The 24,924-nt window shown below is 40.9% G+C and overlaps 1 protein-coding gene across 1 annotated transcript in view; it reads right to left on the bottom strand.

Annotated features, from left to right (window-relative positions):
- GSTCD (glutathione S-transferase C-terminal domain containing) overlaps positions 1–24,924 on the bottom strand; it is a 257,832-nt gene that overhangs the window by 167,618 nt on the left and 65,290 nt on the right. Inside the window, exon 3 of the mRNA XM_077476668.1 lies at positions 13,839–14,276. Within this exon, the coding sequence (XP_077332794.1) occupies positions 13,839–14,276 (438 nt within the window). The remainder of the gene's footprint in view (positions 1–13,838; positions 14,277–24,924) is intronic.

Below are 24,924 nucleotides of genomic sequence, written 5' to 3'. Positions count from 1 at the left end.
AACTATGTCTGCGGTAGTCATCTTTTCTAGAATTCAATGCATTACCTTGATCCTTACTGATCAAAACAGTCTATTTTCCAAAAAGGTAACGCAACGGTGCTTTCAGCAGCAAATGAAACAGTAACAATCATGTATCCACAAGAGGGGTGTCACAGTCCCAGCAAGGTTCAGTAATACTACAGCTCACACAGCTTCTCATAAGCACCTATGACAAACCTATATATACACACAAGCACACACTTATACATTCAAATACACACATGTAGGTGACACCATATGCAGGTTACACTCAAGTGCTGAATGTCTGGATATGGCAGATCTGTCCAACTATTTAAGAACTGTCACTTCACTGCCTTCAAATATACACTTAATGTTTAAAAGTCAAAGAGCTACTATTATATAAAAAAAAAAAAAGCTTCTATATTTGCTTTTACAGTCTATTAACCCCAGTGTTTTTTCTAGGCAATTAACTTTTTAGACATGTCACGAATACCCTACAGGAGTTGAGGCAGGTGATGTTTAGACAGCACAAAATAAGTGGATTTCCTCAGATAGCTTATTAGGCTGACAGCTGGTACCGTGATATACAAAGGCAAACTACAAAATTGTGCATATTTTTGCTGCACGCAAGCTTTTTACAGCAAATAGTTTTCAAACTATACAAAGATTTGATAAAAGAATGTTAAACATTGTTCCTTGAAGCTCTCTCTTTTATATTATATCTATGTGCATAATTCATTTGCAGTGGAAAGTAAAGTTGTGCTTACCTCTATGAGAAGATTCAGTGCTGTGAAAACACAACATCAAGCATATCCCTTTTGCCCGTCTGTTTCTCCATTCAGGTGGACCACAGATGTTTCACTTTACAATTTGTAGTCTAATCTTACACTAGTTAACAATGTGCTATTGAAATTCACCTTTAAAATATTTTTTCTTTGGGGTCCCCGGTTTGGTTGGAGTATGCAATATTTTGTGTGCTAGTCTGGCCATTGTTGGAATGATGTCTCCCCAGGGGCAACAGGTATTGGAACATCTGCCAGCACCCTTTGTAGCAGGATCTACTAATCATTTTTACATGTAGTTTTCAATCCTCAGCCTACATCTCTACTCCATCCCAGATTCCAACCCCCCCCCCCCCCCCTCAAAAACAAAACAAAAGAAAAAACCTTTACCCCACTTTAACAAACAATTTAAAAGCCCAAAGTTCTTACCCCAGTGCGTGGTCACATGATATACCAGATACTTAGAGCCTGGTGGGATATGGTCACCTTTGATAGATATATAGGAGAGATGGTTCAACGCCATCTTAGATGGGATGTTCCACCCAATGATAGATGATGAATCCACCAAAGAGTGGTTTGTATTCTTTAACACAAAAGAGGTGGAATTCCTCATATTTCTTTTTAAAAGGAAACAAACTAATATTAGGAGTGTGGATGCTCAGATACAGGTCCTGAGGGATTTAGTTGAACCACAGAAAGAAGAGCCTGAGCTTGTTAGATTGTCAGGAGAGCTTACGTCTAATGTTGAGAGAAGGGAAAAAAAAAAAAGTTACGGATAAAAAGAGGAAGACGTTCCTGAGAGATTATAAAGAAAAGAAAATATTTAAATGGCAAGTTAGGTTAGAAGAACAGGAAATATTATCCCGGGAATCTACAGCCACCAAAATAGAAGAGATAAATAAGAAAATGCCAATAAGAGATACTCAAAAGGGTCCCCACAGGGAGTCCAAAAGCAGGCCCCTAAGGGACAGGCACCTAGTGGCCAACCCCAACTGGGACCATTCCATTCTAGACCATATAAGGGACTGGATTATGGACAGAATGGTCAAATCCTTATAATAAGTACAGAGGACAAAGAAGACCGTATTACAGTAATGGATTCCAAAGAGGAGGATTTAATAGAGTAGGATTCAATGGTAGATGGCCTTTTAGATCTGGGAAACAGGGATATTTGAAATCCAGCTCCCTATTATCCAGCGCAACAAGAATATAGATCTCCATAAGGGCCTGGTAGACCCCAACGGGGCTATGATAGACCCCAAATGGGATATGATGGGTCACAATCAGAAGGGCACCCAGGATGGTATAATATACAGTATGCTCCCTTGGAAGGATATATTGATGAGTCAGGGATGATTTTTAGAACAGGAGAGTACCAAGAGGAGGGGGGGAACAGGGGGAAGCACACAATGGAAACACATTTGGAGTAGAAAGAAAAGATGGAGGGGTAGGAGAGCAGGAAGGAGGCTCAAAAAAAAAAAAAGAAAGTACCAATAGGGGAAGCTATCTTTAAGTAGTAGAACTATTTAACAAAATGGTTGTTAATGATTTGGAACAATTAAAGATCAGGAAACTACATGATCCAGAATACATCAGGAAAGGTATTCAGTCCCCAGAGGATAAGAAAGAGGTGGTTATTAGACCGGCGGATAAAGGGGGGGGGGGGGTGTTGTGGGTTGTTTTGCTGTCTAGAGGGAGAGACTATTAGGGCATACCAATACTTATGTATTACTGGCGTCTAATCCAGTTAAGCAATATAAAGAAGAAGATCTTTCTAAGTGAATAACAAAAGTGGTAAATAAAAATATTTTATGTAAAAAAAGAAGAATATTTAAATCCTACCTCATGCCAAACCCCAGTAATATATGTCCTTACAAAAATACATAAAGGATAATCAAAACCCACCAGGGAGACCTATAGTCAGTGGGGTACATTCTCAGACTGGGTCAATACCTGGATATTTTTTTGCAACCTCTGGTGATGTCGACCGCTACCAAACATTTACTGCAGATTTTGGAAAGTATAAAAATAGAGGATTCCCCATTCTTTCTGGTGACAGCGGATGTAGGTTACCTGTGGAACATAACTGAACATACGGATGCTAAGAAATCAGTTAAATGGGCATTAAGAAATTCTCCCATAGAAAAAAAACGTAGATACCTTTTGGAGTTTGGGTTACTTCATAACTATTTCTAGTATGATGATAGTTATTACCTACAGAAGACCGGGGTTGCTATGGGGGCCCGTATTGCTCCCGGTGTAGACAATTTATTTTTGGCTCACTGGGAGTCTCAGGTGGTCTTTACGGATAGACCAAAAGAGTTGGCCTATTACAATAGGTTTATTGATGACCTGTTTATGGTATGGAGAGGAGATGACGTCAGTCAGGCAAAGGGGCAGTTTGTATGACTGAGGAGGAACTGTACCAAGAAGGAAGAATTTATAGAGCAAGCGGCACAGTTTGAGAAGTTTTTGCAAAAAGGTTATGATAGTGCCTTTGTTAACAAGCAGATGGAAATAGTTAAAAATATGGAGAGGAAAGACTTACTGGTAACAAAAGGAAAAGTAGGAAGTAAGGAATGAGATGAATATAGGATAGTGTTGGGATATAATATCCAAAAGAATAAGGTAGAGAGTATAATTAAGAAGTTTTGGAATATACTATTGAGGGGATAAGGTTTCAGGGGGTGTTCTCCCCTCCCATCCCACATTTGTATATAAAAAGGCACCTAGCTTAAGAAACATCTTAGCCCCTGGAGTTTTGGACCCTCCCAGTAGATAGATGGAAACATTGACACCTTTCCTAACAGGCTTTTATGCTCGTGGGAGGTGTTTAGCATGTAAAACCACTAAAAGAAGTCATGTTAAAAAGAGGAAGGATTTTATAGCTACAGCCACAGGAAGGGTTCATAAAATTAAAGAATTTATTACCTGTACCTCTGGTTTATGTATTCGAGTGTCCGTGCAAGTTCCAATATGTGGGTCGGACCTCGAGACCCCTGCTGGTAAGTACATGTGCCAGAAACCATGAAACTAACCGAGACAGAAGTACAGTTAAATCACACTTGTTTAATAATAAAAGTAAAAAGAACAAATGTGGTCAAAAACAAAGCCAAAGTTCAGTAACCGCAACGGATAGTCAGCCAAGCCAGAAGTCAGGAATCAACATAGTGAAACAGCAAGCAGAAATTGGAGCCAGAAGGGATGTCAGCAAAGCAAGTCTTTAAACAGGAACGCAGGAGATCATCTCTGTGATGTTGACCAAGGCGAAGGCAGAGATCCTCTGGACTGACGAGCAGGATAACAGCAACAGCTGAGTAACTGTGGAGAGAGATGGGAGCTGGCAATTAAATGACAGCTGAGTGGCCAGCTCAAAGAAGGAAGGGCTGAGCCCAGCCCTGACAACATGAACATATAAATAATATCAAAAAAAGGGTGAAGGAACACAGTGTTTCCAAACACTTCAGAGCGGTCCCCAATAGGAACCATGAAAAGTTTGAAGTCATGGGGGGTGAAAAAGGTCAGCCATCATTGGAGAGGGGGCAAGTTTATAAGATATCTCAGTCAATGTGAGCATCAGGGCTGGGCTCAGCCCTTCCTTCTCTGAGCTGGCCACTCAGCTGTCGGCTAATTGCCAGCTCCTATCTCTCCACAGTGACTCACTTGTTGATATCTTGCTTGTCAGTTCTGCCTACTTAAGCCGTCCATTCCAGATGATCTCTGCCTTTGCCTTGGTCAACATCACAGAGACTATCTCCTGTGTTCCTGTTTAAAGACGTGCTTGGCTGACATAACTTCTGGCTCCAGATCCTGCTTGCTGTTGCACTACGCCGTTTCCTGGCTTCCTGACTTTCCGGCTTGTCTGACTATCCGTTCCTGTTACCGAACTTTGGCTATGTTTTGACTATGTTTGTTCTATTTATTTCTATTATTAAAAAAGTGTGATTTAACTGTACTTCTGTCTCAGTCTGATTCATGGTTTCTGACAGTGAGTAAGCTTGGATATATGAGACCCAGATTTTAGCGCCTAGGGGTCCCAACATAGACTTTGATTTAAACTGCTTCTTCAACAATAGTTAAAATGGGTATATATTTGTAACTTTAAATAATAAAATAAAAAATTACTGTTGAATTATTTACACATATTTACACATATATGATAGCATTTTAAGAGGTGTTTTTATTTATTGAATGATTCACGAGTTGAACAGCGATGCACTATAAGAGATCTATTTATATTCTGGATCCTTTGTCTCTAAGAGATGTGGACACTTTGGGGTTGATTTACTAAAACTGAAGAGTGCAAAATCTGGTGCAGCTGTGCATGGTAGCCAATCAGCTTCTAACTTCAGCTTGCTCAGTAAAGCTTTGAGAAAAAAAAAATCTAGAAGCAGGCTCCTATGCACAGCTAAACCAGATTTTTTTCCAGTTTTAGTAAATCAACCTCTTTATACCGACTACCCAGCAGCAAGGCCCTTTCAGAATCCAGCAGTCTGCAACATGATGATGTCACAACAATGGAGCCAGTCAAAAAAGGTTTGTGAATGAGTGGTAGTGAGGTTGATATTTGCCCAGAGATGGGTTTAAAGCATTTTTGAATTGCACACTCAGTATAAACTGCCAGGATTTGTAAAAGGTTTACTTTAAGACAGATATATCAGATAAAAAAGCCTATCTTTAATTCCAGGTATAATGTACTAGCACATTTCTGCATTACACACGTCATCAAACATGTTTTTTTGACAAGAGAATGGTCTAAAAATGACATGACTCATTCTTTACTTCACAATATCAAATTGCATCCACTTATTTTTCTCAAGAATGTCAACATCATTTGTTCCATATTCTGTCAATGAAATTCTAATACATGCTGTCAAGATTTCCAGACTAGACTGTCAGAGATGTCATGAAATGGACTACCCGACTCTTATAGTCTATGCTAGATGCATCTGCTCCCAGCTTTAATTGCCTAACATATCTCATTTTCTCATCAAGTGGTGTTAAGGACACAATTATCCTATCCCCTTTAAAAGTATATAGCAGGTACTCATGAGAACCTACTTGAATTGTAAGGAATGCAAAATGTATGGTAAGCCTCTTGCACAGCCAAAATCCTCTATTTCAACCTTGAGCATGAATAATGCACCCACTCCTAAGACAATAGGAAAATTTTTATTTGGTTTAGAACCCAAACGTCATATGGCAAAAGTGAATTTCCCACCTTGTTCAAATGTTATGAAAGATTTAAAAAAAAAAATCCAGTTCAGATGGTCTCACTCATTTTGCGTTTCTTAAACCTCTTGACTGAATTAATCAACGCAGTTTTTGTTTTTTTGGTTTTTTTATATTCTTTATTTTCTTATTTCAATTTCATTATACATACAATACTCTTCTACATTTGTGTTTCATCATACAAATATATCCACTTTTACCCCATCTCTTCCTCCCTCCCCCTCCCCTGAAGGGGCAAAAAAAAAAGGGGGGGTGGGGGAAGTATGCCTACCCCGTCTTGCTCACTTCTACCTTCTATTCCAGTAGCAGTGAGCAAGACGGGGTAGGCATACTTCCCCCACCCCCCTCTCTGCTTTTTCTAAACTCCCTCCATTGCTTCCATATCCTTTGATATCTCCCTTCTAGGACTTCCCTTTTGTGAATCGATTCTTCTTTGGATCTTATCCATTCTACCCTCTCTACCCATTCTTTCATGGTTCAGGCATTTCCACAGTGCGGGGATCAGGGCCTTCGCTGCATTCAGGAGATAGGGGGTTAAGGTAGCACAATACTGACCAACTCCGCTCTCTGTATCATGGAACAGGCATGTCCATGGTTGTTTTTTAACCCTTTCTCCTGTTATGTACCATATTAATTCCATTACTTGGTCCCAATAGTATTTACAGAAATGAAGATTAAAACGATCGTTACAGCAAAACCGAGCCGGCCGGCTCGGTTTTGCTGTAACGATCGTTTTAATCTTCATTTCTGTAAGTGCGCATTTGTCTTTTACGTTCGATTAAAGTTATATTTGGGTTTTACACTATTGTGAGTCTCATTGCCTTTTATGTAAACCCACGAACGGGAGTGTATCGAGAGACGAGCGGGCTCTGAAGTCCCTTACATTTCATTCGTGTAGACCCTGGACTGGGGGAATCAGTCAACTGCTCTACATGGTTCTCTGTAATAAGGAACCATTCGTTTCTGGTAAGCGGCAATAATATCATTGGTGGAGGCTGAGCACAAGTCACGTTCGTGTTGGATATTTCTACTGTCACTACTTCACTGTGGGAAACCTTGCAAATAGAGACTGTATATGGACTTTTTGAACATTGCTCCATTCTCATTATGTTCTCAAACAATTTCCATATTCATGTTTCACTAATGTTATAAGATAACGGACCATTGGATGTTACATTGTTTCACTATTGTTCTAAGACAACAGACCTTTGGATGTTATATTGTTTTTTTTGCAGGTTCACTTTATATGAACATTACTTAAGGTGTTTTTTATTTTTTATTTTCACTACATATATTTTCTGATACCCAATACGATTTCAATCTTTAGGTATCATTGGTGTAATATATTTTTTCCATTTATTTTTATGCGTTTGGGTTTTGTTAGCAGAGTTTTGCTTGCATTATTCCACATTCATTTGATTATTCACTCCTATTAAGGGTATTCTTTGTATAACCACACTAAGAAGTATCTGCTATTTTTACTGACTTAGCATTTTCTATCTTTATTAGATAGTCTATTTTTTGTCGCATTCTAATCCCTCTTTAGTATGCGACAAATACACAAGTTCAAACTTTTTTGTGAGTTGTTTCACATGGGTATATTTTTTTAGTTCAGTTATTTTCTGTAGCGCAACCCACTCTTTTTTTCTCTTATGCCAAATGTAGTATAACATTTGGGTTGCTGCTTCTCTTTTTAGTTTTTTTGTTTAATTTCTTTTGTCAAGCGCGGCGTTCCTCTGTTTCCCAATAGTATTGTATTTTTGGGGCACTCCCACCACATGTGTGAGAAAGTTCCAACTGCAAGACAGCCTCGCCAACAGGTTGAGGGGTTCTCTCTGTTATAGGTATTCGCTCTCTGAGGGGTGACGTACCACCTCGCTAACAGCTTATACGACATTTCCAGTGTTTGCATATCTTTAGCCACAGAGTGGTTAAGCCTTATTATCTTATCCCTATGTTCATTACTACTTAGTGGGCCTATCTCCCATTTTTCTAGGTAAGATGGGTATTCATGATCTTACTCTCGCTGTAGAATTTTGTATTTTTTTAAATCCTTTTCTCTGAATTTTGCTCGTCCCCACCCCCTTTCCTGACCGGCTGGGTAGCGTGCTCGTATGAGGGTCTGATATGGACCTGGGGGGGACCCCCATGCTGTTTTTTTCGGCGTAGGGCTTCCCCTTTAAGTCCATAACTGGTGACAGGGCCAGCGACGTGTCAATCTCACCGCCGAAGGGGGCAACATTGACCTCCTTCGCTAATCCCGGCTACCTGGAGATGCGTTCAAAGTGAACAGACTTTCCTCCGTGTGTGGGCAAGTCCGTTCATTTCAAAAGTACGGCAGACTCCCACCATAGTCCAGCGGACCTAGTCCGCCGGAAAAGTCCGGTCGTGTGTGGGCAGGTCCGCTTGTTCGGAAAGTCCGGAGGACTTTCCGGCGGTTTGGCCGCCAGACTAAGTCCGCCGGATAGTCTGATCGTGTGTACACGGCATAAGTGTCTATATCATTAATTTCATATGTAGAATAAAGTGATATACTCAGGTGTATCATAAAATAGATCAATGGTGATGAATCCCCAAAAAGATATAAAATATACAATATACTGTGTAACAAGTCCGTAATTATAAAGACACAATACGTGCATGTGCTAAATCAAAGTCCATATAGAGCATATAGATTAGTATGCATTAGTGTATCCAACGGACCAAAAAATAATAGTAAAACCAATGGGTATCAGGCAAGTAAAAATAAAAAACAAGTGCTGTAAAGTCCACAGATCAAAAAGTCCAAATCCATAAGTCAGAATATCACCATAAGAAATATATGCAGGGTAAGCAAAGTCTATATGTGAGGCTATATAGCGATTTTTACTATGGTGAACATATAGTGCATATAGCTGAATCAAAAGCATCAATCATAGGTGACTTTTGTGCTCGCAGTAACTCCTGGTGACTTATGTACTCACCAGAACCTATCACCCCTGCAGGGGTAGTGTGCGTGTAATCCACTCTATTAAGCCAGTATCACCAGGTATCCACTGTTACGGCCTTCAAAGACATCCCTTAGACTCCAGGTTAGGTGGACATAAGTATTAGTTTATTCCACTTGGAAAAAGGAAAATCAGCTCCTATAGTGTAGTAAGTAATTAAAAAGTTCCATTTATTAAAAAATGGAAAAATAAAAATAAAAATATTTAAAACAAAGCAGCAATATATGTTTCTTTAAAGTGCTTCCATATAGCAGCAGCCAGACGGCGCACAGAAAAGCAGCTTGTGTAAACACGAGTAGGAGGCCGGCAGCGGCAGCGTGCGTTCCACCCTCTCGAGTTCCCGGAAGTGACGCAATGTGCGTGGCTCCGTCGTACGCGCTTCATCAGACGTCTTCAGCGACGCTGAAGCCACGTACACTACGTCACTTGCCGGATACCCATTGGTTTTACTATTATTATTTTTGGGTGGGTTGGATACACTAATGCATATTAATCTATATGCTCTATATGGACTTTGATTTAGCACATGTACGTATTATGACTTTATAATTACGGACTTGTTACACAGTATATTGTATATTTTATATCTTTTTGGGGATTTAACACCATTGATCTATTTATGATACACCTGAGTATATCACTTTATTCTACATATTAACAGGCTCCACATTAACAGGACGACATTACCCTGTAGGGGGTCTGTTCCTTATTGCTATAGGTGTCCAATTTTGGATTTTGACTACAGCCCCCACTGTCCTCTTGCTCTTCCTGTACCGATCTTTTTTTGGTAGTGCCACTGACCCCTTTATTTCCTATTTGTTTTATATCTAGTGCCCCCTAGGGGAGCCCTATTAGAGGAGGCAGCCACCGTTTATTTCACCATAAGCACGGCTTTCTTTTACCTTTTATATTGTAGAATAATGTAAGGTCACAAATAGCCATGGACAGTCACAGCATTATTCACACTGTCTAGCAATAGTAACAAGAGAGACAGATGTTTCTGCACTCTTCAGGATAACGTCCAGTGATACTTTGCTTTGACAGAGATTGTGACCATGTCACAAGCCATATGAAAGGGTGATGGGTCTTTTCAAGAATATCTTAATGGCAAAAAGTGAACAATCAGTGAACTGGTAATGCTAAGACATTAAACACTTGTACTGTATTGAATGCAGAACGTTCATATAGTTTATATTATCCTGTGTTTCCCTCTTAATGAGACTCGCTGGGCTTTAAACACACAAATCCCTGTGCTGTCAGAGGAGAGGAGACATGTCGTTTTTTCCTAGTAAGTAGGAACAGAGATATGTCTCCTCTCCTACTCAGTCCTATCCCCATACAGTTAAAACACACTGAGGAAACACACATTTAACCCCTTGATTGCCCCCTAGTGTTAACCTCTTCCCCACCAGTGACATTTACACAGTAATCAGTGCATTTTTATACCACTGATTGCTGTATGAATGTCAATGGTTCCAAAAATGTGTCAAAAGTGTCTCACAATACCGATAAAAATCGCAGATCACCGCCATTACTAGTAGGGGAAAAAAATAATAATAATAAAAATGCCATAAATCTTTCCCATAGTTTGTAGGCGCTATAACTTTTGCGCAATCCAATCAATAAATGCATATTACGATTTTTTTTTACCAAAAATAGAAGAATATACGTTGGCTAAACTGATGAAGAAATTTGTTTTTTAAAAACATTTTTGGGGATATTTATTATATTGTGGGGAAAAAAACTGACGAAAATTTTGTTTGGGTACAGCATTGCATGACCACGCAATTACCAGTTAAAATGTCGCAGTGCCAAAGTGTAAAAAGTGCTCTGGTCAGGAAGGGGGTAAAACCTTCTGGGGCTGAAGTGGTTATAAGCAGAGGGAGTCTGCTTTTTTAGATCAACCCCAGTTTTGACTATTACCACACTTACAGCTTGGCGACTGAAGAAAAAACATTAACAGTTTATATTTAGAGAGCTAAACAACTCATCCATTAGAAGCTATTACACATTTGTTTAGAACAGAGTTCTTGTATAATCCACTATGCAAGATTTCGACTAAAGTATCTTAGTAAAGAGATAACAAAAATCTACTATTTCCTAACATATCTGTTATTTTTCTTTCCATCCACTAGTTAACACTAGCTATGTAACAGTCTATAAATATAATATATAAACTGCTGGATCAGAAAGGTAAATCAGTATCCTGGAGACAGAGAGATGTGTTAAAAGGAAAGGCTGTCATTTCAACACTTGTAACTTTGATGTAACTTTGAAGAAAAACAATGTTAAGTTGTCCATACATGAATCCCTGCTGAACCAGCCAAACGTTGATACATGTATAGGTACTGTGGTTGTACAGAAGTAGATCTATTAATTGACTTCTGCATAACTGCCCTATCAGATTTTTCCTGCTCAATCAGTGCCGCAGGCTATAGACTGCAACGCTGATCAGTGTATTCTGATGGCAGCGAAGTCTCTCCACTGTAAGAATATAATAGCTCAGTGGGGAGGATCTCCCCATCCACCTCAAATGTGTGGATGAGGGAATCAAGTCAGTTTTGTTTTTTAAACCCACTGGTTGAAAGAATAAAACTGACTAATGTATGGACTGCCTTAGACTAATAAACTATATTTTTTTAAATTACATTATTGAACAGAGACGAGTAACCTGACTTCCTGATAACAATGTGTAATAATGCAATGCACAGCCATGACAGCAGTCTAGCCAAGTTGCACATTTGATATACTGTAAAAATTCACACTTTTTTGAGGATATCAGACATAATGACATTGTTTTCAAAGCAGACATGTCAGCCCATGTAGAGCTGAGATAACTCACACGTTTCAGTCGGATTTGTCATGTCTCCCCGTAATATGATATTTCATGAGCACAGGTATGAAATTATTGCTTTCATTAAAATACAGATACAGAGTCTATACAACTGTAATGCCGGCCATACATAGATCTTAATTCAGCTGGTTCCGTAGGGTCCGGCTGAATTTCAATCCTTCTATGGGCTAGCTGGCTGTACATAAGTCGATCTTTTGATCAACTGGAGTACAACCAGCCCGTCATGTTTTTCCCAAAATGATCAGTGTTGCTGGCTATAGCCGGCAACATTGATTGTTGTATTCTGCCGGTGGGGAAGGTTCCCCGCCGGCAGAAAACAAAAGCGAAACGGGAAGAATTCCCCTATTAGCACTGAATGTGTTGATGGGGGAATCGACACCCCATGGTTAAATGAAAATAAAAAGTATAACGTATGGTATGCCTGTTCTCCACCTCTGGGTTTGGCAATGTTGCCTGTGCAGGTGAAGAAAGAGGGTTGAACTGGGATTGGAATTCAAGATCACTAACTCCTGTTTGGCTGTAATTGCAATCCAACAATATTTTGCATCAAAAGTTCAGGTGAGCAACAGCTGGCCTCAATATATAGTTCTGACAGTGAAATAAAGTGGTGGCTAACAAATGACAGTTTAGCAAGTTTATCTTCATGAAGGGTAGCATTGATAAAAATCCACTCAAGCCCCCCAAAGGAAATCATGTGAAGACCTTCCAAATCTTCAGGTTAGGGCTGAAACTAAAACTTGATCTATTGAACCATGGTGAATCATATTTTCCCATTTAAATAATTTAGTAACATCCAATATGCATTTCTGCTCATTTAATTCTAGGGTTTACGCAACACAGTCTAGCAGGTAAGGGGCCCTGATTTTTCATTGCCATAGTTTTGCTTTCACTTACATCACCCCAGCCTGTGACTGGACAGTGAAAGAAGAAGCAGCACACTGATGAGCTCCAGTTTCTGCCACCCTGATCTCTACTATCAGCATGGCTGCTTGCACTGCAGCACACCCAACTAGCTCCTTGTGCCGTTTCTTCCCTTCCACTCCTCGGAACTTTGCTGTACAGAGGCTAATATCAAGTCAGATCCAAGTATTTACACTGATTGCATTTGAAAAAACAGTACGCTTAATAATGTATTAATGAATACTGAGCTCTATTAAGTGCTTTTTTTATACAGTATATGCTTGGAGTTCAGCTTTCAAGTAGATGTAACTCATAAATGGATGACATTTAGTTTGCTAAAACACTAACACTGTATCATAAACTGTTTTTTCCATAAAAACGTTCTTATAGTTTTGCCAATTTTGTCATTGCTGATGTCCTCCTGCCACTTCCTGTCTACATGCATGTGCTCCAATGTGGGCTACATATTGCTCTGGACAGTGTCAGTGGAACGTGTATAGGTACATATGGCTGCTTTTAGTCCTAAACAGGGCTATGTGTGACAATGCAACAGTGAGGCAGCACAAATAGGAGATAGTTGTCCACATATAACAGAAGTGCCTGAACAAGGACCACCTTCACATTGGGATCATTAGATAATCCTGTAAAGAAAGCTGCATATTTCAAAAGGTTCAAAAAAAAAAAAACTTTTGAAATTGCATAAATATTCATAAAACTTATGAGATTTTAGTGAGTGAGTTTACATCTACTTTAACATAACCTCAGATGTTACCATTCCTCTACAGTAAACATAAATTGGCAAAAGGGCTTATTGGTGCGTGTATGCTTTCTAGGTGCTTTTATGAAGTTTGTTTTCCTCTGCAGCCCTTTACCGAGCTTTCATTGTGACCAAAAGCCACAGCCAAAAACAAAGTTATTGAAAGCGCTAATCTGCAACAAGTCTCCAATGAATTATGACATATTGACTTTGCTGTGACCATGAAACACACATGATGTTTATACCTAAACATTGATCTTAGCATCTTATTATGTTAGGTTTATGTATTTGATAAATGCATGCTTTAAGACACCTAAATTTCTTACCAGAAACTGATGAATGCATGGCATTAGAACAACATCAGTCAGAGTGAAGTAGAGGCCTTCAGCAAACACATGCTCCAGAGGAGGAAGATCTGCATTCTTTGCCTTCCTGATGTTCGAGGGCTCTCGTGCAACTCTTGAAACTGTTTCTTGGACACTCAGTTTAGATAAAGCTGTAGCTAGGTCCAAGCTGGATGTTTTTTGAGACTTCTTTTGTGACAGTTCCTGTTTCCTTCCTTGTCCATCTGCATTGTCATTTGTCTTCATTTCTTGCTGCATCTTCTGCCTCCTTAATTTATCATCGTTATGAACCTTGACTGGCTCACCTAGCTTTTTCTCAAGCTGAAGAATTTCTGGTGGAATTTCTGCACATGGGCCTTGTAGAAACTTCTCCACAGCCAATGGGATGCTAATTTCACAGAGCCGGGTCCACTGGCTAACCTGCAAAGCAAAACATAGCATTCTATTACATTTGTACATTTTGAAAGTTTAATTTGCACACTCTTTAAAAAATGTAAACGCCAGCTGAATTTTAAAACAAACTTTTTAAACTGTACCGTTACATAGTCCACTGTGTTATATGGTGAAAACGCAACCCATTTATTTGCCATCACAATTAATGTTTAATAAGGATATAAACATTAGCTTGGCACACTAGAATCTGGTGCTTATTCCTCAACAACTTCTATGAAGACTTTCATTTGGTAATGGATATTGTGCTCATAATGAACTAGGCACGACTGTGCTTAGTGTTCACAAATCTACACCCCTAAGCCCTTGTACACACGGTCGAACATTCCGTCAACAAAATCCGTCGGATTTTGTCTGATGGATTTTGTCCGAAACTTGTGTTGCATACACACGGTCGGAAAAAGCTGTCGGAAAATCCAATCGTTCAGAACGTGATGACGTTATTTCGTTACAACGGGACTACGTTCAGGCTAGTAGCCAATAGCTTTGGTCTAGGAATTTGATCTGAGCATGCGTGCCACTTTGTCTGATTGGAATTCTCTACAAACGATCGGACAATGTCTGATTGGATCATGTTGTCGGAAAATTTTATAGCCCAGCTCTAAAACTTTGTCCGTCGGATATTCCGACGGAAACAGTCTGATGGAGCCCACTAACGGTCGGATTATCCGACAACATGGTCCGATCGGACATTTTCCATCGGAATGTCCGACCGTGTGTACAAGGGCTAAGATTATCACTATTTGTGTTGAATGCAGTTGTTAATTCTCTGACTTTTTGCTGACTGCAAGAACCATTTGCATGTTCCTCCAATCGTGTTAAGAGGCACTTAACCCCCTCAACCCCCACCCCCTTACCTTTTTGGCTAGACTGAATTCAAAACACACACTCCTGTCTGGGTCCAATGTTGCCCTGCACTGATCTGCTGTTTGGCTCCTGCGCTGCCATCAGGTCCTCTTCAACTGGCGGCCTCTTCTGGGTTCAGGCAACTCCACCCCAGCCATTCTGTAAGAGTTGGTTCACACCAGAAAGCCACGTTTGCATGCAGCATATTTTTGACAGCCCATTCATTTCAATAGACTGCCAAACACAGGGGAATTTTCAAAAAGTAAGGCAGTCATGGTTTTTAAAATCGCATAAAACCACCGCATGGTGACCACAAAGCACTGGTGTTTGCCAGGTGCATGGGGGTACCATTAACAATTAAAAGCACCAACACAGGACTGGACTTCCGAGGAATGCGGAAGTGAGAGAGGTGAGGGGAGGGGCCGGACTACGGACCTCTCGGGGGAGATGGCGGAGGCCTCGAGGAACAAGCCGGAGGAGAGCACAGTGAGAGGGTGCTCGGCTCTGGCGTAAAGAACGCACAGCCATCCCGACCCCCTGCCCCGTCCTCCCCCGCTCGAGCTTCGTCTGTGGGGCGCAATAGACCGGCGGCGTTCCGGCCGGCATAACCTCCCGCTTGGGTGAGAGCAGAGCGGGAACGCTGGAAGAGGAAAACATCTCGGAGCCCAGGATCAAGGCAGACGGGAGGTGGGATTCCCTCTAGGAGTCAACGGTGCTTCCTTCGGATATCCCCACGATCTCACAAGGATATAAGGTCAGATCTTTCCTTATCTGGATGCTGTATTTGATGTGATTGCATATGCCAGCATATAAACGGAGAATAAAACAGACAGTGCTATGAGATAAGAGAAGCAGCCCTGTCTTAAATTTGAATGGGACAAGGTAGTAACTCTGGCAATATAGACCCCATCCTTAAGAGACATTAGTGTGAATACAAGAGGGTCCGGATTTTTTCACCCGCCTGATGCCTTGATTTGCTCCTTCCCTACTTGTATTGGGCGATTATTGTACGTCTTTTTTCTCTTTTTATTTATTTTTTTTTTTTTTTTGCGCTCCTATGGTACATTGAAGAGAGTGAAAAGGGACAGTACTACATACACCATTCCTAGAGGAGAACTATAATAAATAAGATAAACAAAGCCTGCAAATCTGAAGGATGGCAGAGATGGTGTAGGAGACATCCCCAGTTCTACCTAAGACAAGAGGGGAAGGAGAAGGAAAAAGAACGAAGCGGAGAGCTGGAGGAGAGAAGGAGATATATGTGGGTAGATTGAAGCCGGGAGCTAGGAATTCGTGCCCAAAGGACATTGGGCCAGTGAGATGGTAACTTTGCCCCTTGATAAGATGGTATAATTACTCCGCATCGGTGGAACAAAAGTAATTAAAGGGGACTGTACCTGTACTTATTTAATATTACCGTAATCAAGACCTCTAAAGTGTAAAAACCCAGAGGGAGTGCGGTAATAGTTAAAGAGAAACCCCCAGTAAGAGGATCCCTGGAAAGGAAATCCCCGGGAAATCCTGGGGAAAAGAAAGGCAAAGGAGAACATGAAGGGGAAAAATACTAGAACGAACGAGCCTAAAAATTCAAGGGAGAGTCTGAACTCCAGCTCTATACAAAAATATTTAAAAGAAACAAGCCAAAAAAGTCCGGGACTCGAGGGAAATCAAAGAGGGACGAGGGAGCGGAGGAAGGAGGTCGGAAAATTAGAAGGTGCAAGGGGCGACCCCTTTGGGGAAGAAGAAGACCAGGAGAGTGGAATAAGGCAGGAAGGGAGTCCCTCTCAGATACCTACAAAGGGGGAAATACAGGAAATGTTCCAGAAATTAGAAAACATAATAAAAGCGGAGATTTTAACTGTAAGGAAGGATATGGGGCACTTACTGAAGAGAGTGGAGGAAATGGAGGACCAAACAGGAAGACAGGCCAGAGAAATACTGGAATTAAAAACACAAGTAAAGAAATCACAGGAAGCAAATAGAGAGATTCGATATAAGATGGAGGAACAGGAAAACCAAAATCGAAGACAAAATCTGAGAATTAGATCACTGCCAGAACAACAGGGAGAAGAGCTGGGCGTAAAAATCGGAAAAATATTTAATCCCTTATTGGGAAAAGAAGAAGGGACAGAGTTAAAGCTAGAACGCGCGCTGAGAATAAGGAAACCCCAAGGGTTGAGAGAAGAGGTCCCGAGGGATGTAATAATAAAGTTCCAGATATATGAAGAAAAGGCTAAGATCTGGAGTAAGCTCAGAGGTCTACCCCCAATTCAATATGAAGGATCAACATTATTGGTTTTTCAGGACCTGGCACCGGGAACGCTGGCACGCAGAAGAAGGCTAAAACCCCTATTGGACCTACTTAGAAGTGCAAATATAAAATATAGTTGGGGCTTCCCAGCGGCGCTGGTGGTGCAAAAGGAGGGGAGGTCGTCCAAACTTAAATCCTTGGACGAAATAGAGGACTTTTGTAACAAAATAGGAATTCCAATTCCCTCGATCCCATTAGATCCCTGGGAAGTATAGGGACTGAGAAGTAAGGGACGGGGGAATAGTAGGCTCTGAGCAGACGGTTAACTGTTTTTTCTTTTTCTCTATCTAATTTTTTGATCCTCCCGATGTTAACTTGATCTTGGGGGGAGGGGGGGGGGAGGGATGGTTGGGGGGATAGGAGGGGGATTGGGGCCTAAGGGGGGGTGGGAAGAGAGGAAACGTAGTCAAGGTCATACCCTAGGAGATTGGGCTAGCAGAAGGAGTAAAACTCTCTATGCAAAGCAGAGGCCTGGATTGGGCTGAGAGGGGGGGAGGGGGGGGGAGGAGGGGGGAAGGGGGGGGAGAGGTTCCTGGCAGGAGAAGAGAAGGGGGTACGCAATGAATAATAAGGAAGGAAAAAAAGGGGGTTATGCGGTGAGGTATAAGGTGCAGAACAAACTTGCCCAGAGAAGGATAGGTTGACCGAGATAAAGTTGGTGTCATATAATGTTAAGGGTTTGAACTCGCCAGAAAAGAGATTTAAACTTCTAAAAGAACTCCAACAATATAAAGCTGAAATAATCTTCCTACAAGAGACTCACTTAACACAGGACACAAATGTGAAAATCTACTCCGAAAAATATCCAAATTGGATCTATGGAGACTCACCAATCAGGAGGGCCAAGGGGGTGGCAATTGGGTTTGAGAAGAACATAAAATACGAGGTGTCCGAAAGGTTGACCGATCCAGAGGGGCGATATCTTTTTTTAAATGGGAAAATAGGGGAAAGAAAAATCACCCTAGCCAACATATACTGCCCAAATAAAAACCCAGAGAGATATATGACACAAATATTGGGGAGACTCGCGGAGTTTAAGAAAGGTGATGTAATAGCGGCAGGGGACCTGAATTTTTGTTTGGATCCAGCCTTAGATAGTACGTCAGGTGCAAGGGGGAAGAGCGTGAGAAGTAAAAAAAGAGTGAGGCTTCAGCTGAAGCGAAGTCAATTGATAGATGTATGGAGGATACAACATGAAAAAATAAAAGATTACACATTTTTTTCCCCGGTGCATGGGACGTACACTAGGCTGGACTATATCCTGGTTGAACACAGGTTATTGGAGTCAGTAATAGAAACAAAAATAGAATTAGCAACTTTCTCGGATCATTCCCCTGTGGCTATGAAACTGAGGATACCCGGGATACAGAGACACCCCTTTTCTTGGAAGTTAAACGAGGAGCTCCTCTGGGATAAGAAAACGGCAGGAAAGATACAGAAAGAGATAGAGTTCTATTTCAGGACAAACGATACAGGGGAGGTGTCGGGTGCTGCCCTTTGGGAGGGCCATAAGGCTTATATTAGGGGTGCCCTCATCTCCATAGGGACCAGGAAAAAAAAGGAAAGAAAAGAAGAGAAGGAGAAGTTAATGAGAGAGGTCCTGAAACTGGAACAGGAGCATAAAAAGCAGGGGGGACAACATCAGGAGACCTTCCATCGATTGATTAACAAGAAAGAGGAACTTAAGGATATATATGAGGAGGAAAGGAGAAGGACATATATGGGCAGAGTCAGAGAAAGGTATTATGGGGAAAACAAAATAGGAAAAAATCTAGCGAGACAGGTGAAAGGTAAAAGAGAGGTTAACTTTATTGATAGAATAAAGGATAAAAACGGCAAAATAGTACATACCTCCAAGGAAATAGCAGAAGTATTCAAAAACTATTATGAAGCCTTGTACAATGTGGAAAAAAAAGGGGTACAGGGTAAAGGACAAAAAGAGATGACGAAAGAATTTATGCGAAAAGCCAAAGTACCCCGCCTAAATGAGGGGGAGAGGGAGGACATGGAGAGCCCCATTAGGGAGGATGAAATTTATAAAGCTTTAAAAGAGACAGCCTCAGGGAAAAGCCCGGGCCCAGATGGGTTCGTAATCTCGTACTATAAAAAATTTAAGGAGATCTTAGTCCCCTACCTATGTAAATACATAAATGGAATAGGTACCGAATATGACATGGGGACGGAAACTCTGCGGGCTGCGATCTCTTTGATCCCGAAAGAGGAGAAAGATCAAACATTATGTGGTAATTATAGGCCAATCGCCTTGCTAAATACAGATGTAAAGCTATACGCTAAGGTAATAGCAGCTAGATTAAAAAGAAACATGACAAAATTGATACATCCGGATCAAGTCGGATTTATTCCGGAGAGAGAAGGCAGGGACAACGGAATAAGGGCACTGCTCCTCATCCAAGCCTTAAAAGACAGTGGGTCCCCAGGTCTATTCCTGTCAATCGATGCTGAAAAAGCCTTTGACAGGGTAGACTGGGGACTCATGATAGAAACAATAGAAGAGATGGGGGTGGGCCCGAGGATGTTATTTTGGATTGGGGCTCTGTATAAGAATCCACAAGCAACGGTTAGGGTCAACGGAGAATCCTCCACCCTGCTACAAATGGGTAATGGCACCAGACAGGGGTGCCCACTGTCTCCCCTGCTGTTCGCGATTTCCCTTGAACCTTTGCTGGCAGTAATCCGTAATAACCCAGACATTACGGGAATTAGAATAGGGGAAGAGGAGCACAAATTAGCCGCATACGCGGACGATGTGCTCTTCTTTATTACAAACCCCAGGATTACGATCCCGAATCTGTTAAAAATACTGGAAGATTTTGGTCAGATCTCCAATCTAAAAATTAACCTAGGAAAATCCGAAGTCCTAAACATAAATATCGGTAAAAAAGAAGAGGAGAGGTTGCGAACACAATTTTTCTTTCCCTGGCGCAAAGAAATAAAATATCTGGGGGTCCTCCTGTCGAACACCTTAAGAAAGATATACCTGAAAAACTATATCCCTCTATTAGAGGAAATTAAGAGCGAAATAAATAAAATTTCATCTAGCCCACTCTCATGGTTAGGTCGGATAAATGTGGTAAAAATGATCTTAGTACCGAAGATAATTTATAAATTTCAAATGATGCCCCTCGCACTTCCGGCGACCTTCTTTACAGTTTTAAGGAAGATAATTTCGAAATTCATATGGCACAATAAAAAACCGAGAATCTCGTATGCGGTTCTAAGTAGAGGGAAAGAACAGGGGGGAGTGGCAGCCCCAGACATAAAAAGATACTACAACGCAGTAGTTTTGTCACGGGTGGTAGAGTGGGCGAAAGAAGTAAACGATAAAAGATGGGCAAGAATAGAAAACACGTTATCTCAAACACAGTTAGGGAGAATTATTTGGAATCCGCCACAATATAGGACATTGGGATTAAATACACACAAGATTACACGACAAGTTTTTAAACTATGGGATCAAATACACAAGCAGAAAAAATGGGGCTACAACTCACCTTTAATTTTTTTGAAAGATAACGCTTATTTTTCACCAGGACAAAGAGAAATAGGGGGAAATTGGATATTAAAAGATAACGCACAATTAAAAGATGTTTTAGTAGAAGATAAGTTAAACACTTTTCAAGCACTAAGAGAAGACACAGAGTTAATGAGAATTAACGAATGGCGGTACCTCCAGTTACGGACATTTGTCGCAAAGTTGCCCCATCCCTTACGGAGTAAAGAAGAATTAAGACCGCTAGAACAACTGTCAGGAGGATAAATTAATAAAAAAAAAAAAAAAAAAAAGTGTCGGTCTAATTTATAAAATAATCTCTGGGGGGGACGAACAGGAGGAGCCGTCATTCATTAAAAAATGGGAAAAGGAACTGGGGGTACAATGTAACACTTTAATTAAAAAGAAAACACTAATATTAACTCACTATGCGGGGGGAGGGAATAAACTGATAGAAACAAATTATAAATGCATAGCAAGATGGTATGCTACCCCTGACAAATTAGCTAGGTTTAGAAATGACCAATCGCCGGAGTGTTGGCGAGGATGTAAGTCTATCGGGAGTATGGGCCATATCTGGTGGGACTGTCCCATAATCAAAGAATATTGGAAGAGGATAATTGAATTAGTAAAAGTGGTGACGGGAAAGATAATTAGACTGGACCCATGGACGGTGCTATTCCATGGGACAGAGGAGACAATAAACCAATATAAAGCATCTTTAGTTCCACTCTTACTAGATATTGCAAAAAATCTTATCCCGAGAAAATGGCGAGAGAAAGAAGGGCCCAAAATCCAGGAATGGATTTGTAGGGTATCTGAAGTACAACATATGGAAAGCGGGGAGGGAGATGTTGAGGACGTAGCCACAAAGGAGGAGAATGATAGGAAGTGGGTCCCTTGGGAAGAATTCAAAAAATCATGGCGATATGTGGAGGAAATAACACAGGAATAACACCAGGAAAGGAAATGTTGAAGTGAGGTTTAAAGTTACACCCCGAGGGAAAGTAACCAGGAACAGAAGGGGGGGTGGGTAGGGCTAGAGGACAGTTTAGTGGGATGGGGAGAGGAGGAAGACCAAACGAGTCTGAAACTGGACGTAACGCTGTGGGAACTGGGGGGGGTCTCCCTCCTCTCCTTATACGCACAATAGGACAGAAAGTGAGAGGGCTTGGGGGGTGGGGGAAAATAGTGTGAAGAAGTAGGGGGAGGGATGGTAAGGATTAAACTTAAGGGGTTAGTACTGGTTAACCTGATGGTATTTTCTTTTTTATGTATTTAAATGAATAAAGCATCTGAATGATAAGATTTACCAAAAAGATAAGCTACAATGATGTGAAGTGAAGACGAGGATTATTAAAATGAACGTTAAGTTGATTGGTTCCTCGCAGATAATTTCGCTGAAGTAGCCAAAAAAAAAAACAAAAAAAAAAAAAAAATGAAAAAAAAAAAAAAAAAAACAATTAAAAGCACCAGCATACATCTAAAAGATGGGAGCCTGTTTCTGTGCAGAGCAGGGAACATGCGTTTCCCTCACCAGAAGTGGGGTGAATGGGCTCTAAATAAGCTCCTTCAGCCTCCTGGGATATGTGACAAGGGTTTCCCAGGGGTCTGTGGGAGCAAAATATGTAATTCTGGGCTAGACCAGAATGACAGTAGAAGCAGATCCCAACCATAGAAAAAAACAAAACACAGGCATAAAACAAGACCTTATTTGTGGAGTTCTGCTTTAAGTTTCAGCTTCAGGTTGAGTTTCAGGTTTCAGCTCCCTGTGGTGGCAGCCCTGCGTGTGGAATTCCCACTCTTAAAGAACTAAGACATTTCCCTGGGACTTGATAATTGAGATACCAAGATATTTCATATGTACCATCGTTCTATACAGACAGCCTCCCCTTTGGGCATATTATTATGTGATGTTTGCGCCTTAACTTGTCGTCTGCTTTAAGTTTGACTGGTTGTCACCCAAGATCAATAAAAGCAGAAGCAATTGTCTCTATGGTGACAAACAAAAAAAGCAGCAAAAAAAAAAATGCTAAAACGTGTGCTTTCACAATGGCTATCCCTAATGAAAGATACATGTGAAAACAGATTTTTGCGTGATTTATGTGTCAATAGACAACATTCTGCATATGAAATGTGGAAGAGCAGATTGTTTATGGCAACCCATGGGGCTTTGGATTTTTATTAAATTGCAATAAAAAATGGTTACACAAAACTAGTTTTTTTACACCAGTAACCTTTTAACAAGGCTTCATAAAAAAGGAGAACAATGTCTTAAAATAAAAATGCTATTCAGCCAATCTGTTAGGCCGCATGCTCACACTGATTTCAGGTAAGACGTCCTTTAGGTGTACTTATTATAGTAAAGTAGCGAGGGGGGGGCCATACTTTTGTACAAAGGATTATGAAATAATTCCAAGTCAAGCTTGGTTTCTGACACATTATAATAACAAACTGCTGTCAAGTGAAAAGGATACATTTTCAGAAATTCAATACTGGAACGTGAGACTAAATATTTTTCCAGATGTTATTGGAAGTTTGGAGATTAATACCTGACATCCCAGACAAACTCTGGTGTGGCTTCACTAGACATAATTAGAGGTTAATTAAGGTACTGTTAACTTCAGCAAAAGTGAGCGCTGTTACAACACGTCCGCAGGTATTTTTGGCTGTGTATACACTTGCTGCAGATCTGTCTGGCACCACATATGTAAAGGTTTCCCAAGCCAAAAATCATCGACACATATTTCATCAAATAAATAATTCTGACAAGGGTGTTTAAATCAAATATAGAGAATCTACCTTTCTTTGGCATTCTAATCTTGTATATTATTTAAACTAAAGGGTTATTAAAGGTTCATTTTTTTTCAAATAACATGTCATACTTACCTCCACTGTGCAGTTGGTTACGCACAGAGTGGCCCCGATCTTCCTCTTTTGGGGTCCCTCAGCGGTGCTGGTAGCTCCTCCTCTCCGTAAGTGCCCTATCGGAGAATCACTCTCCTTCGGGACACCTGTGCGGGTATGCTCCCGAGTCCTGCTTCTGTGTCTAATGGCACAGACAACAAGATTCGGCCCCGCAACATTGGATTTGATTGGCAGCAGCGGGAGCCAATGATAGAGTGAGAAGGGGGCAAGTGGACATCTTGTTACACGCACTGGAGTTTTAGATTTCACAGTTATTTTCAACACAAAACATAGCTTACATGCTTAAATACAGTAATTGTATTATACTATTTCAGTATTATACTATCAACAGAGAGCGGATTTCAGTCCGCTCTCTGCTGAAAACAGGCAAAACTAACTGCACTCCTGTGATCCATAGAAGAAGTACAGCCACACAAACTTTAGCTGTATCAAAGTGTCATTATGGTCAGGCAGTAAATAAACTTTGAAATCAATTTACACTGCCCTCTGTAGCTGCAGACTCTACAGAGTAACTCCTCTTCAAACTTCACAGCTGAAGCAGGCAGATCAGCAACTTCTGCTCTCTGCTTCCAGCAATCACCCAGCAGCCTTCCAATCTCTAATGTAGACACAGAGCTGGACTAGGGAGCTGAGCTGCAGAGAGAGGAATTGAGTTCTGCTGGGAACGTACAGAATGCATTGCTCCACAATAACTGCAGTTACAGAGGTCAGTAAGTATTTGTTTTCAGGCCCATTTACTGCTTGTTCAGAATAAGTGAAACTTGTGTCCACATTCTGGCCACAGATACACTTTAAGTAAATTAAAAAAACGATGGGTCAGAAACACCACCTAGAACTAATTTCTAAAGATTATTGTAGTTTAAAACTAAGGGGTTTCCTATTGCAACCAGACTCAAGTGATATTTTTTCTTATTAACCGCTTCCCGACCAGCAAACGCCGATGTACGTCGGCAGAATGGCATGGGCAGGCATATTGGCGTACAGGTACGTCCAATCTTCAATGCCGCCCTGCCATCGGGGTT

This window comes from Lithobates pipiens, unplaced genomic scaffold (assembly GCF_037356315.1).
Source record: "Lithobates pipiens isolate NorthernLeopardFrog02 unplaced genomic scaffold, aLitPip1_a1.2 Scaffold_13, whole genome shotgun sequence".
Taxonomy (NCBI): Eukaryota; Metazoa; Chordata; class Amphibia; order Anura; family Ranidae; genus Lithobates; species Lithobates pipiens.
This window is presented reverse-complemented; position numbering and strand designations above follow the sequence as displayed.